The sequence below is a fragment of the Aotus nancymaae genome, unplaced genomic scaffold (assembly GCF_030222135.1).
Source record: "Aotus nancymaae isolate 86718 unplaced genomic scaffold, 86718_ANA_hifiasm-v0.15.2.pri h1tg000058l, whole genome shotgun sequence".
NCBI lineage: Eukaryota > Metazoa > Chordata > Mammalia > Primates > Aotidae > Aotus > Aotus nancymaae.
The window spans coordinates 42,949,691-42,963,889 of NW_026988472.1; the positions used below are offsets into that span (position 1 = coordinate 42,949,691).

Genomic DNA, 14,199 nt, shown 5'->3' on the forward strand with positions numbered 1-14,199 from the left:
TGGGGCTCCCCTTTCCTTATCTGTAAAGGACTAGATGATTCATCCATTCTATCATTCAGAAAATTATGAACATCCATTATGCCCCGGCATTATGCTCAGCATTACAGCTTTTAAATTTATCATTTTACAGTCCTTATCAGCCAACTCACATTTACCAGGCAGTGAACTAGGTTGGGATGCAAAATGAATATAATTTAAGGTGTGCTAAATAAAGGCTAACGGGCATGCGGGTAAATGAGGGAATCACTCTTACAGGGTTTTAGGGTGAGGCTTCGCAGGAGATGTAACATTTAAGAGCAAGGACATGCCACGCACAGCAAGTCGTCGGCAGTGCTAAACTGGAACCCAGGCGGCTGGTGGGGCGACCGGGTGTGAAGGAAGCGGGATCTCGAAGGTGAGGTGCTGTCCGGGCTTTTCAGCCGAACGGACGGTAACTCATCCAGTCTGCAGCATCAAGGAGGGGCGAGGCGAGCCCAGGGAACAGACCCCTGCGAAGCTCGGGGCGAAAGGTGTCTGGGCTAGGGTTGGAGCAGTGCAATGGGAAGGACAGCCTGGATTCTGGGCAATTTTGGAACAGAATTATAGCAAAAGGCCCGTGAACGCGTGACTAGCTCCACAGAAGAGCTGAATTGTTTTTCCAGAGTTGCAGCACTCCCTCACTCCTCCCACCCTCGTCGTCAGCTGTCACACCTCCCCGACCCACCCTCTGGGGACACGGAGAATCATCAGAGCTCGAACTTGGCTCTCCGCTGTCCGGACCTTCTCTGCCCCGCACCTCCGGCTAGGCTAAGGACGCCGCAGAATCCTGTCCGCCTTTCATTAAACAGCCAGGACAGCCGCCCGCGCGCGTCCCGGAGGCACCGGCAGGAGTGCGCGGGCGCGCGGGCCCGGTAAGGCCGCTTCCGGGTCACGTGGCCCGGCTTCCGGTTCGCACCACCCCTCTCGGCGAAGAAGCCTCCAATCGGCTTCTTTGGACTCAGCGGTCACCTGCGCTGCCTTCGGTGCCGTTGGTGACGGCTGAGCCGCTTCCCGCGCGTCGCCTAGCCCGCCCCTCGACTCACCGCAGCCCTGGCTCCTCCCTCGTCCGGCCCCCGGGGCGGGGTCTGTCGGCTCGCCCTCCCCTCTCTGCCTAAGCCTGCCCTCCGCCAGCCGGGTCCCCTCCCCACAGCACCACGGCTTCTCTTCCTCAGCAAGGCGGCAGGGGCTTCCCCTTAGCCACCGCCGCCGGCCAAGCTCCGCCGCGCCCGCGGCCCGTGGCCGCCGTAAGTCCCTGGGGACAAGCGGGGGCGCCGGGAATGGAGACTGGGAGGGAGGGCTGGGCGCGCCCCCCGCCACCCCGCGCGCGCCCCGACGACCCCACCCCGCGCCCGCCCGGCCCGCCACTGGGTCGCCGCGCCTGCAACTCACTTCTCGCCGTGTCCGCGCCCTGCGCACCACTCGCGCCGCGCCCGGGGATGTGGGGGCCAGTCCCGGACTCCGCGACAGCCCCACGGCACCTGTGGTTCGAGAATCGCCTCAAGTTTTGCGGGGCGTTTTCGGGAGGGGCCGGGGGCGGTGGCGGCCGAGGACTCTTGGCGCCCCCTGCGCGGCGGCGGATGCCATTGTCTGCTCCCCTCCTTGCCTTTCACCTCGCCCGGGCTTGGTCAGTGATGGAGTGTGGCCACGGGAGGGGGGGAGGCACCGGCGACGGCCGGACCCGTGGAACGCTGGCCCCGAGCCCGCGCCGCGGCTGAGCCCATTGTGTTTAATGCCAATCTCGAGGAATTGTGGTACCCTGTGATTTTCGGCAAAATCAAAGCGTTTTTAACACGAGGGAAGGAATACTCGTGGCTTGCAACCGGGTTTCGTCCCATGTTAGCACATAATTTATTTTAAGGAGAATACATTGTTTTTTCGTCCTGCAAAGTGGTAGGGCGGATACAGGACCCTGCTCCAGACAGCCTTGAGCTCATACTCTCTTCGCAGGCAAACCCTCACCCCTTCTGGTGGCTAAAGATCTAGGAATACGGGATTCATTCTTTTCCAAGTTTTGGTAACGGGTTTGCAGTAAATGTCCAGTTGATGCTTCACTTGCTGCCCCCTTCGAATGCCGCTATCTTCAGGACTTGCTCGGGAGGCACTTCGATATCTTCTAATAATGTCCGTATATTTTGTGCCCCTGACACATTTTAAGTGAGGTAATAAGACCATTTTAACTTTACTGAAGTTGAATTGCCACATCATAAATTTCTAGATCTCGTGTTGATACCTTTTTGGATGGTTACAAAAGAGCGACAATAATCTTCTTACCAAAATTTAGGGCCCATTTTTATTCTACATTGGTTGTGTAAATTTCCCCTCCCCGTGTTCAAATTCAAGATGGTGTGATGAATCTTGAGAATCAGGCTTAAATCTTACTTGCAGTAACGCTGTTAAGGGAACTTAAAATGGTTAAAAGAAAAAACGATACCTATGTAAATTCTGCCTTTAAATTACCTTTGTAGAAACAATACTTCTGTTTGCAGTTGTGATGACCAATTGAATTTAAAAACCCTTGGCGTTAAAAATGAAACATGCAGGCTACTTAACACATTTGCAGATTACAAATAAATACATACAAATTATATAAAATACATTAGAATTCAGTATCCACTCTGTAGATACTATTTTTTGTTTTAAAGGAAGTATTTCATATAAAGTCTCAATACTAAATCTTAATAAGTGTAAATCTTGTGGCCTTTTTAACGTTTGTATTCTCTGTCATAATACTACATTAACTCAGTTCTGGATTTTGTACATATTTAAGTTGGAATGTTTTAAAAGTAAGATGAAAACATATGTTTTGATTAAGGAAAATTTGTATTTATGGGATTTTTTGGTTAATATTTTGGATCATTCTGTTTTGCTTAAAATATGCCATCATAAACTGAGGAGAGCATTCCAAGATATAAGCTACTGTCTACAAGTAATCCAGCCTGGAACAAGAACGGCCTCAGGGTGAAAAATAGCAGGTCTTCCGTTTCTTTGAAAAGTCAAACCAATTGATGTCTACCATTCTCTTTTGATGCATATAGAGACTGCACGATGTATAGTACAGGTAGAAAATTTTCTTAAATTGAAAGAGTGATCTTTATTTTTCTTCAAAATTTCACTTCAGCTTATTACCTATTTTTCTTTTTTTCTCCTGCACGCTCCCCTCCAAATATAATGTGGAACAAGGTGGGACTGGAAAGTTTGCATCTAGAAGAAGATCTGTTCAAAAGAATTTCTTGCTATTTTAATTGGCATAGAAATATTGATGGCTACCAATCATTTGTCATTTAAATGCCCCATCCCCCAAAGCTTCTCTGTGAAACACATAATCTTAACTTTATTGATTCAAAGTATGCCATGTAATCTTGATTTTATTTATCTTAACAGATGCAGTTTATGTTGCTTTTTAGTCGTCAGGGAAAGCTTCGACTGCAAAAATGGTATGTCCCACTATCAGACAAAGAGAAGAAAAAGATCACCAGAGAACTTGTTCAGACCGTTTTAGCACGGAAACCTAAAATGTGCAGCTTCCTTGAGTGGCGAGATCTGAAGATTGTTTACAAAAGGTATAATTTTTATTTATCAGAAAGGTGCAATGGAATCAAATGTTAGGTGATTTAGGAAATTGCAGACTTTTGAGTGATGACATTTATAAATAATGATTAATAAAGATTTAGATGAAATAGGTTTAACATAAAGCATTGTGTTTTTAAAATAACTGGTATTTTGATTGATTACTGAGGCTGAAATGATAAAGGCAGGGAAATCATTTGAAAACTAGTTACATAATTAAAGGCACAAATGATTATTCATGCTTAATCATCTTTATAGAAGAGTTTAATGAATTCATTTCATTACAGGGTAAAGTAGGGTCAGTATTTTAAATTGTGTGAGTAATTCTCTTAATTTAAACATGTACACATAGAGTCTAATCCCCTTTCCCTGAAAATCTATAAAGTAATGACTGATATTTGACATGCCTTTATCTGATTTTTAGAATCTTACGTATAAATGCCTTGAATATGTAGACTGTTTCAATCACATAGATGTTTTAAAAACTTCGTGTATATACAGGATCTGTGTGTAAGTAGTGTTTATTAACTTAAAGTACCCTTGTTGCTGTGGTGGGGGTGTGATTAAATCTGACAGATAATTTTGACAGATTTTTTAAAAAATTTGATGTTACAAAATGACTCATAGATTGTCTTTTAACACTGAAATTTTTTTTTAATGCTATACATCTTTATTTTATAAATATCTGAAACTGAATGCCATAAAATAAATTTCTCAAGATTGTTTTAAGTGGGTTAAAAGAAATAAACTTTCTTCTTTTATGGAAGATTTTTTTGAGGGGACATTTACTTTATTCCCCATTTGTTTCCTTTTGAATAATTTACTGAATTTAAGATAAGAGCATTTCTGCATATAAAAAGTTCGCTTGTGTGGGAAATATGCATGGAATTAACAGTATGGGATACAATGAGGGTGGGAGAGAAGTCTGGTTTTCTTCTGGGCTTCCCTTTAATGCACTCCAAATATGGATTGGGTATTTTGTCAGGGAGATGACTAGGAAGAAATGGAGATTATAAGACATAGAGAGTTTCTTAAATATTGAGGACTTCTGTTTATTATTGAATGATCTTTGGTGATTTTGTATCTTTGGGTGATTTTATATCCAGTGTTTGGTTTGGTCTTATTAAAAATCATAGAAAAATCATACCATTTGAGAGGTGAGAGATGTTTTACAGTAATCTAGTCAGGTGATTTTGTTTGATTTTGTTTTAAGCTTTTTGCCCCATGGGTAGAACCTTAAATAAAATGAATGAAAGTGAGGCTGTTCCATGTGAAATCAGGAAGGAGGATCCCGTACCCTGGCTCACTTGGCCTTTGCCCTCTGCACAGGCGACAGTTCCTGGGTTTGAAAACTGCCATTGCTGATCAAACTTTAGTTTTATAAAGAATGCGAATTTGGGAGAAGTGACTTGTCTAGGGCCATATGCCAGTTAGTGATTGACATGGGGCTGCAACTCAGATCTTAAGCTTGGAGGCAAAGATTTTAAACAGGGCTGAAAAAAGATCAGGTTTACATATCTTAAAAGATTGAACTAGGGCAACAGATGAGGGCAGGAGGGGCTGAGACTGGCACCTGCAAGATCAGTAGGAGATTACCTGATAATGAGGTCCTGAACCCAGGCACTGGAAAGGAAGGCTATGATTGAGATAGGTTTGATAAGACTTGGTCACCTCTAGAAGTGGGAAGAACATGGGAGGCCAAGGCAGGAGAATTGCTTGAGCCCAGGAGTTCAAGTCCAGCCCTGGCAACTTAGTGAGACCCCACTGTCTCTACAAAAAAAAGAAAAAAGGCTGGGTGTGGTGGCATGCACTTGTAGTCCTAGCTGCTCTAGAGGCTGAGGTGGGAGGATTGACTGTGTCTGGGAGTTCAAGGCTGCAGTAAACCCTGACTGGGCCACTGCACTCCAGCCTGGGTGACAGAGTGAGAACCTCAACAACAACAACAAAAAGTGGAGAGAGCAGCAAAGGAAAGGGAGGAGTGGGGTGATCTCCACATTTCTGGTTTGCTAGTGGAGTACAAGGTGAGCTAGAGAACTCAGCTCATTTTGGGGCAAGTTGATTTGGGGATGTCTATGTGACTTTCATTATGAGAAGCCTGATTTTCTGGTGGGATGTGGTTGGCGTAGGTGTGGAAGTCTGGGGAGAATAAGACAAAGTATTAGATCATCAGCATTCAAATGGCAGGCAAAGGAGATGAAGAGACCTTCAGAGTGGAATGAGAACCAAAGAGAGTAATTCTTGGGTCAGTAAAGTCAGGGAAACGGAGTTTCACCAATGCCGGATGTTTCATAAAGTTCAATGAAAGTGAAGAAGGAATCTGATAGATTTTACAGTGAGCATTTCATATAATGCCCTTTGCCACAACATTTTCAGTGGAATAGTGGAGATAGAACTCTCGATGTAATGGGGCGAAGTGTGAAGAGGTGGAGAAATTTAAATAGCATGTGTAGACTATTTTGGGGAACTTTGCTGTGAAGGACAGGAGACGAGGTGGTAACTGCTCATAGACATAGGAGTGGGGAACAAGGTTTTTAAAAAAGGTGTGAGATTCTTAAGCTTATTTCTAGATAGGGGAAGGAGTCCCCCCGTGTGGAGGAGGAAAATACCAGCAAGGGATTCAGTCCCAGGAATGGACTGTTCTGGGAAGAAAGGAAAACACTGGTTGGTGTTCACGCACATGTCACTCAGCCCGTGTGTCTGTGTCGAGCCACTACTTTTTCTTTTAAAAGCTATAAAAGGTATCTAACCCAACTCTGATACTTACATCAAACCCCTTTAAATGAAAGGTGGACTTAAAAAACTAACTGCTTTATTGAGATGTCAGTCATATACAAAAGGTGGAATTTATCTTCTCTTTCTCTATACATCCCCCCTTCCATTTCATACCAAAAACCTCACCTACTATACCACTTACAGACATATTTTTTGTTGGTATAAACAAGTGATTCGTTTTTCCTACTACTGGAAGAGAAAACGTTTTTAAGCAAGAGAATTACTGCTTAGCTCCTGAGAAATTCTGGACTAGCACTTTTGCTGTTCATGCCAGCAAGTGCTTTTTGTTGTTTTTGTTAAATTTTCTCACCCACGTTCTTCATCCTATTTGGCATACAAATTCTCCCTTTTGAGGGGGACTGATAGAGGGATAAGGATAATTAATATTACCTGAAAAGACAGACTAAAAATCTGGGGACTTGAGTTCTGTTTCCTTTGTAACATTAGCTAGTTTTATGACTTTAAACAAGTCACTTTGTTTCCTTATCTCTAAAATAAGTGCTCTTAAAGATCCCTGTAAGACAGAATACTATGCTTTTTTGTTTCCTGTTTTGTGTAGCATTTTGTGGAAGAGTCACTGGATTAAGGTCTTTTAAAATTAATTTAAAAACATATCTCTCTCCAAATTACTAGCTTGAGAATTTATTAAAGAATACTTACTGATTTTCTTTACTAACAAAAGAATTTTTAATGACATACCAGTGGGTATTGAGAATTCTTTAGCTACATTCACCCACAGTCAGCTGATATTTAGCTGACTGCGGAGAAGTCATGTGTTTTGAATATAAGAATAGGCACTTTCAGATGTTCTCTGCGTGCCAGTAATTAGAGTAAGCTTAATCCACTGTGCTAAAAATAACCAAACATACCTTTCTTCTTACTAGTCTATTATTAATTTTACTTCAGATTTAGACTTACAAATATGCACTAAGAGAACAAAATGAGCTTATTATTGAATTTTTTAAAACCATTTGGTCCTAAATATAGGAAGTACACTTCAGGTTCTCTTGGTAATCTTTTACTAAATCAGTATGGCATTTTTTATTTCTCTCTTCTTCAAAGCTCTTAAAATACTGTTTTGAGCATATTTTAATTTTTGCCAGGTATGGGATTACTTTAATACAATTGCTGGCTATAGTTTTTAATGTAAAACTTGAGCTCTATAGTCAAATTGCTGTTTCTAGGCAAGTTACTCGAACCTGGGTCTCTTATCAATGCAAGTAATAATGGTATCTCCTGGATGCCGTTGTTGTGAGGATTAGAATGGTAAAGTATGCAAAAGCCTTAGCTGACATTTAGTGTCTCATGTAGGGTGAGGATTCAATGAATGGTACATAATTAAATATGCTTGTTTCTTCCTTCCTTAAGCGTTCTGGAAAGAGCTACATTATTATCCTGATAGCTATCTGTTCACCTACACCAACAAATTCATTAATTTGATTATTCTTTTTCCATTCTGAGTGAAAGTAAACATTTAGATAGTCTTATGGGGTTTGTTTTTATTGTTTTTTGTTTAAATATTACTGGCTGGGGCTTAGACACATCATTACTGATGATTTTTAAATTAATGCTTCCAAGTGATTCATGCAGTTTAGGAGCTTTGACTAGTGTTTAAGTGCTTTTTATTTGTAAGAAAAGAGGCAGTACTGTGGATAAGGAGCAGGGATGGTACAAGCATTAAATTGTTCAATAGTAGCATTGAGGAAATCTTAAATAAGAATAAAAGGAATTTTACTTGAAACTGTTAGTAACCTCTGTATAATACATTATTTAGCATTCTGTTCCTATCAGCTAGTCATATCTGGTTTTTGATCTACCATTTTTATGTCAGTTACTTTATTCTTTAGTTTTCTTAATTCAGGGAATCTTATGTATCATTTTTCAGTTTCCCCAAATTCAAAGTTCTATTTAATGAGCATGGGTTAGGGAGGATAGAGAGTTAGAATACTCCATTCTCTTTTAAGTAGATAAACAAAAACAGAGTAGTGATGGGAAAGAGAGGGAGCACTTTGTTAAAGTTGGCATTGATGCCCTGTTTTGTCTTCCATGACTGACTCCCTTCGCAATGTTGATAAATGAACACATGTGAATACCTCCTCTCAGTAAGACTGCAGGAGGCCCACCATTTTAAATAACCTAGTGTGGAAGTCAGATAGAGTAGACATGTACAAAGTCATAATATATATCCCAAGTGAGTTTGTATGATACAGTAGAAAAAGGCCTGGAGTTAAGGTCAAATGATCAGGTTTCTTATCTCAGTACTAGCACTTGTAGGCCTTGTATGCTTAGGCCTCATTTTTTTTTTGTCTTTTTTTAATCTATAATCAAGGATGAAAGATAGTACTTGCTATTGAAAACATCAAATAAGATGAAATGGTTTTAATAATATTGAAATTAATGCTGTTGTGTGAATACCAGTTATTTTCATACTGAGGACCAAGAATTCATTGAGTCTCAAAACAGGTTGTTCATGTTATTCTGTATGCAGTATTATTTTACATTAATGCTACGAGTAATAACTGCCCATTGTGTTTTCTAAAAATCATTTAAGTGATCTTCAGTGAAAATTACAATCTCAACTGATATATTCTATGTTTAGCATATCTTAGGTTTTTATTTTCTTTCTTTTCAAAAGCCTTAAGTCCATGTAAACCATTTAAAATGCCCTTTTAATCCCCTCAAAGGACTTACTATGCCTCAAGGTTGCAGTTTTGTTTCCTTGGGTCAAGCATAACCTGGTTCCATATTCTAGAATCATAATTTGAAGGAGAATATAAGTTTCCCAACCTTATTCCCTCTTCTAGGGTAAATAAACTACCCTTCAGTTCAACAGTGTAGAACTTGGAAAATTTGAGGACAGGTCTCAGTTTCCTTTAAGTGATAGGAACTTTCTGTTCTCTTTCTCTAACTTCTGTAATAACATGGAGCTATTGTTCTTTTCTTGTGGTTTATTTCACAATCCTAGAAACCTTTTTAAAAACAATTCTATGCTGTTAGAAGTCAAGAGTATAGTTACCATTGGGGATGGGAGGTTGTGAGTGGGAGAGGGTATCAGAGGAGTTTCAGGGCTCAGTAGTGTTAAGCCTCTTGATCTGGGTGCTGGTATGTAGTTGGGTTCACTTTGAAAATTCATTGAGCTTTTAGGACTTAAGATCTTCTCTGTGTGTATATTATACATGTTCCAATAAGATATCCCAAAATATTGACCTCACCTTGACAGTACCTTCAACAAGTCCTCCTTCAGCTGGAAGGTTTGTTTTCTTCCCTGCACTTACAGTTTGAATTAATCTGCTATATATTTTGTTTTAATTAAGTAAACTTAGGAAAAAACTGGGTCTGCTATCCTTTAAAATGTTTTTAGAAAAGAACCTGAAAGAAAGAGGGGCAAAATAACTTATTCTAAGTGGTGTGATTATTTTGTTTTTTCTTTTTTCTTGCCTATGCTTTTCAAAATTTCTCTTATGCATTTATTACTTTTGTAGTCTAGGAGAAAAATCTGTACTGTTGTGAAAGAAGAAATAAGCTGTATAAACTTGGGGTCTTTCATAATAGGATACAAGAATATATTTAGAAAACATGATTACAGGGTAACAATTTTTTTCACATTTGTACTTTGTTACAGATACGCTAGTCTGTATTTTTGCTGTGCTATTGAGGATCAGGACAATGAACTAATTACCCTGGAAATAATTCATCGTTATGTGGAATTACTTGACAAGTATTTTGGCAGTGTGAGTAGTATTTTATTTTAGGAAATTGAATGCCATAGTATTCTTTAGAACCCTTTTTCTAACAAGTTTATTATTTGGTTGTCTTGGGATTCTAACCGCAGGAGAGGGCGGGAATGACTATTTCTCATCAGTGGGCCAATTCAGTTTCTAACTTTCAGAATTGCTGGCCCTATAGACCTAACTCATTTAATTAAGATGGTGAGGATGAGGTTTAAAATAGTGAAATATAAACAAGTCCAACTACAAACATTAATATCTTGGAAGTACCTAGTATAGAATTTATGTTTGGTTAGCAGTTCTGATCATGTCACCTAGGAAATATATGTTTAAAGATCAGTTTTTATGAGTAGAAATTATTAAGTTACCCTCATTGGGAGCATGCAGAGCCCAGCCTTATTTAGCTTGTAGGAATATGTTTTCAAGTACTTGAGATTTGGAAATTAAGCTTACTGAAGTCAGTGATACTTAGTCATTTTTAGAAAGAATTAAGATTGATTCACTCTGGTCAGATCATATTCACTATCTGGTAGTGAATAAGCATCTTTTGCTTCTTTAAGTTGTAACAGTTTTTTCTTTTCTTTTTTTTCTTTTCAGGTCTGTGAACTAGATATCATCTTTAATTTTGAGAAGGCTTATTTTATTTTGGATGAGTTTCTTTTGGGAGGGGAAGTTCAGGAAACATCCAAGAAAAATGTCCTTAAAGCAATTGAGCAGGCCGATCTACTGCAGGAGGTAAGCTATTTGTTCTCTTCGGTAGGCACTAGCATGCTTTGCCCTTGCTGGGAAGTCTCATTCATCATTCTTAAAGTTTCAGAAAGTACACTGAAGCATGCTAGCATGTCGTGTCCATCCATGTGCAGTTTATTCACTGGAATATGTGTCAGTCACGTCAACTCAGTTATCTCTGGATGGATGGTTCAGTTTGGAGATGGTCTGTCAGTCAGGCCCCTTCCCGATGGCCTTTTTTGGACTCTAAAACGCTGGAGTCTAAACCTTTAGAGAACAGACTACTTTAAGAAGGGAAAAGATTGGCTGAAAGTAGCAGTAAGTTGAGAACTCTCCATCTATTGCTTCAAATTGTTTAAGATAATCCCTCCATCTATTGCTTCAAATTGTTTAAGATAACCCCTCCATCTATTGCTTCAAATTGTTTAAGATAACCCCCCCTTTTACATTAGTGTAGATAATCAGGAGTTGACTGTGAGATTATGACATTTTCATTCCAAATTGGCTCATATTTTTACCTCATGTCCATTAAATGCAAATGTAGCCAAGCAAATGATAGTGTTTTCTAATTGTACTTTTTGTAGAACCTTCTCGTTTTTTTGTTAGCAAAACTAAACTATTTGCATTTCTCTTTGCTCTTGTTAAATAACAAACCACATTCTGTCAAACTGCATTCTTGTCTTACCTTCATATCCCCAGATGTGTAACTCCCTTTTCTTTCTAATTACCATAGTCATCCTGGGTTAATCATGCAGTTGATGCTGATGTACCTTCTATTTCTGAAGCTTAACGTTTCATAGATAAGGCTACCTATTTCTAAAAACTTAATGATACCATAATTCAGATACCAAATTGAATTATGCTTTAGAGCTAATTGTGATTTTTATCATATGGAAAGCTTACAGCATGAGAAGTGATTAGTAAATATTAAAAAATGAAATGTGTTTTCACTAAAATAGTTGTTAAGTGTATGTTGCATGTATATAAAAAGTCTTGAATATTTTTGTCTCACTGGTTCATTTTCCAAAAGCATTGAAAATATGATTTTGTATTTCTAGTCTATTTTAGCCCATTCTTTGTTACATACTTGTTTATCAGTTTGTTCTTGTCTTTTTTTAGTCACCAAAGGAGACTTTAAGTCCCATTTTTTAGCCTTGGATGCATTCAGTTTTAAGGGAATGAAATAAAGGAAGAAGAGTAACTTACTTTCTCCATTTTAACTTCCTAACTTTTAGACTCTGGGAGGAAGGGAAAGCTATTTGAGGATCCCACCGCATCAGTCACTGACTGGTTGGTTTGTGGGAATTGCTTGAAGTTCAGATGACATCATCTGGATAGACATCTACTAAATGTGAGACAATGCATTTTACACTTAATGATCTTGTAGTTATCAGAAGAGCAGTTAAGGTACCTGCAAAAGTAAAGTATTAGATTGGCAGCCCTGATGCCATCTACTCCTCAGTAGTAAAATGAACACAGACCCCTTGCCTTGTGTGTACAGTTTGTCACGGTGGTTTACCAGTCGGTTGGAAATGTTATTTTGGAGGTTTGTTTTTAGTATCAGGTGTGCTGACTATAAGCATACACTCTACTGTTGTAAAATTGGTTTTTAAATTTAGTATCTCTTTATTTTGCCGTTCACTAATCAGACTTTTGAAAAAATTAGGTCAAAACCAGGATTAAAATTATTCATATATGTCTCTTCCCTTGATCACTTTCATATTTTGTTACAGATCGATATTCTACTCTATCAGAACCTGGCATTTCTTCCAAGTTTTTCGTTGTTTTCTAATTAATTACATTTGCTTTAAAATGTATTTAAAGTTATTGAAGTTTAACTTTTAATGTTTTTCCTGGAGAGTAATGTTTAGGGTATTGATATTTCTTTGTTCCTGGATTTTTTTTTTTTTTTTTTGAGATGGACTTTCACTCTTGTTGCCCAGGCTGGAGTGCAATGGCACAATCTTGGCTCACTGCAACCTCTGCCTCCCAGGCTCAAGCGATTCTCCTGCCTCAGCCTCCCGAGTAGCTGGGATTGCAGGCATGTGCCACCATGCCTGTCTAATTTTGTATTTTTAGTAGAGGTGGGGTTTCATCATGTTGGTCAGGCTGGTCTCGAACTCCTGACCTCAAGTGATCTGCCCCCCTCGGCCTCCCAAAGTGCTGGGATTAAAGGCATGCGCCACTGTGCCCAGCTATGCCTGGATTTTTAAATGCTACTGGGAAATTGGTATAGACCTTAGAATATGACAGCAATGTTAAGTTTACCTTAGAGCATATATTGAGTGTTTAATTTACTAGGGGATAACATTATTGCAGATCCATATTTATTTTGGTGTGTACATATGTACATATGTATATATATTTCCCTATGGGATTATTTTAATCGTTAATATTGTCCCTTTTTTTGAAGTACTATTTTTATGTCTTTTTTTTTTTGAGACAGAGTTTTGCTCTTGTCACCTAGGCTGGAGTGCAGTGGCGCAATGTTGGCTCACTGCAGCCTCTGCCCCCTGGGTTCAAGCAATCCTCCTGCCTCAGCCTTCCAAGTAGCTGGGACTAGAGGTACATGCCACCACTCCCAGCTAATTTTTGTATTTTCAGTAGAGATGGGGTTTCACTGTGTTGGCCAGGCTGGTCTCAAACTCCTGACCGGTGATCCACCCACCGGCCTCCCAAAGTGCTGGGATTACAGGCATGAGCCACCGTGCCTGGCCTATTTTTAGATCTTTAATTGGGGAAAGTAAGCATAGGGAGAAAAGCATAGGATGACTGAGGTCCCATGTAAAATTTTCCTTACCCCCTTATAACCTTTGTTTAAAATAAATAACTACTGTTAATTACAGTTCCTTGTCTTTAGAAGAAAGCTGTGGTCCTATTTCTCTTCTGTGACTACTTTTACATTGCTTTGTACACAAACGAAACTGAGTACTACATTGAGATGTCTTATTTAGCAGTCTGAGTGAACCATTTTTCTTAGTCATTTAGGTCTTGGGGGGGAAGCAGAAGGTGGTGGTCCATTCTGAATTTAGAGTGAGAATACATTGTAGATTAAGGCCATTATGGAGCCAAGCTCAAGTCTGTGTGGAGGAGTAAGGCTTCAGGTTATTCTGTTCTCTTCATCAATATATTCTGAGAAGAAATGCAGGAATGACAAGATGCATGTTTCCTAAAAAGAGATTCATTTATGTTTTTGATGCATTATGCAAGTTTACATCTGTGGGAGAGTATTTGAGTATTATGTTCATAAAATAGCGAGTGGAATAAGAGAAAAAGCAGTCCACAAACTGCTGGAAAACTTTTTGTTCTGGATACCATGACAACAAAAATAATTATGATGGTAACTAATGCTTGAGTGCTCGTATGCGAGGTCCTGGGCTCAGCA

General features: G+C 39.6%; 1 protein-coding gene across 7 annotated transcripts in view; it reads left to right on the top strand.

Moving 5' to 3' along the window:
• Positions 1-14,199, top strand: part of AP1S2 (adaptor related protein complex 1 subunit sigma 2) — a 44,686-nt gene that overhangs the window by 12,411 nt on the left and 18,076 nt on the right. For 4 of the 7 annotated variants that reach the window (XM_064364503.1, XM_012434516.3, XM_012434533.3 and 1 more), the window contains exons 2-4: positions 3,400-3,578; positions 9,980-10,088; positions 10,683-10,820. In XM_064364503.1, the coding sequence (XP_064220573.1) occupies positions 3,400-3,578; positions 9,980-10,088; positions 10,683-10,820 (426 nt within the window). Of the gene's footprint in view, positions 1-1,144; positions 1,263-1,802; positions 3,077-3,198; positions 3,579-9,979; positions 10,089-10,682; positions 10,821-14,199 lie in introns of those variants that run through there. The other 3 variants (XM_012434577.3, XM_064364505.1, XM_064364504.1) reach the window with 3 other exon arrangements.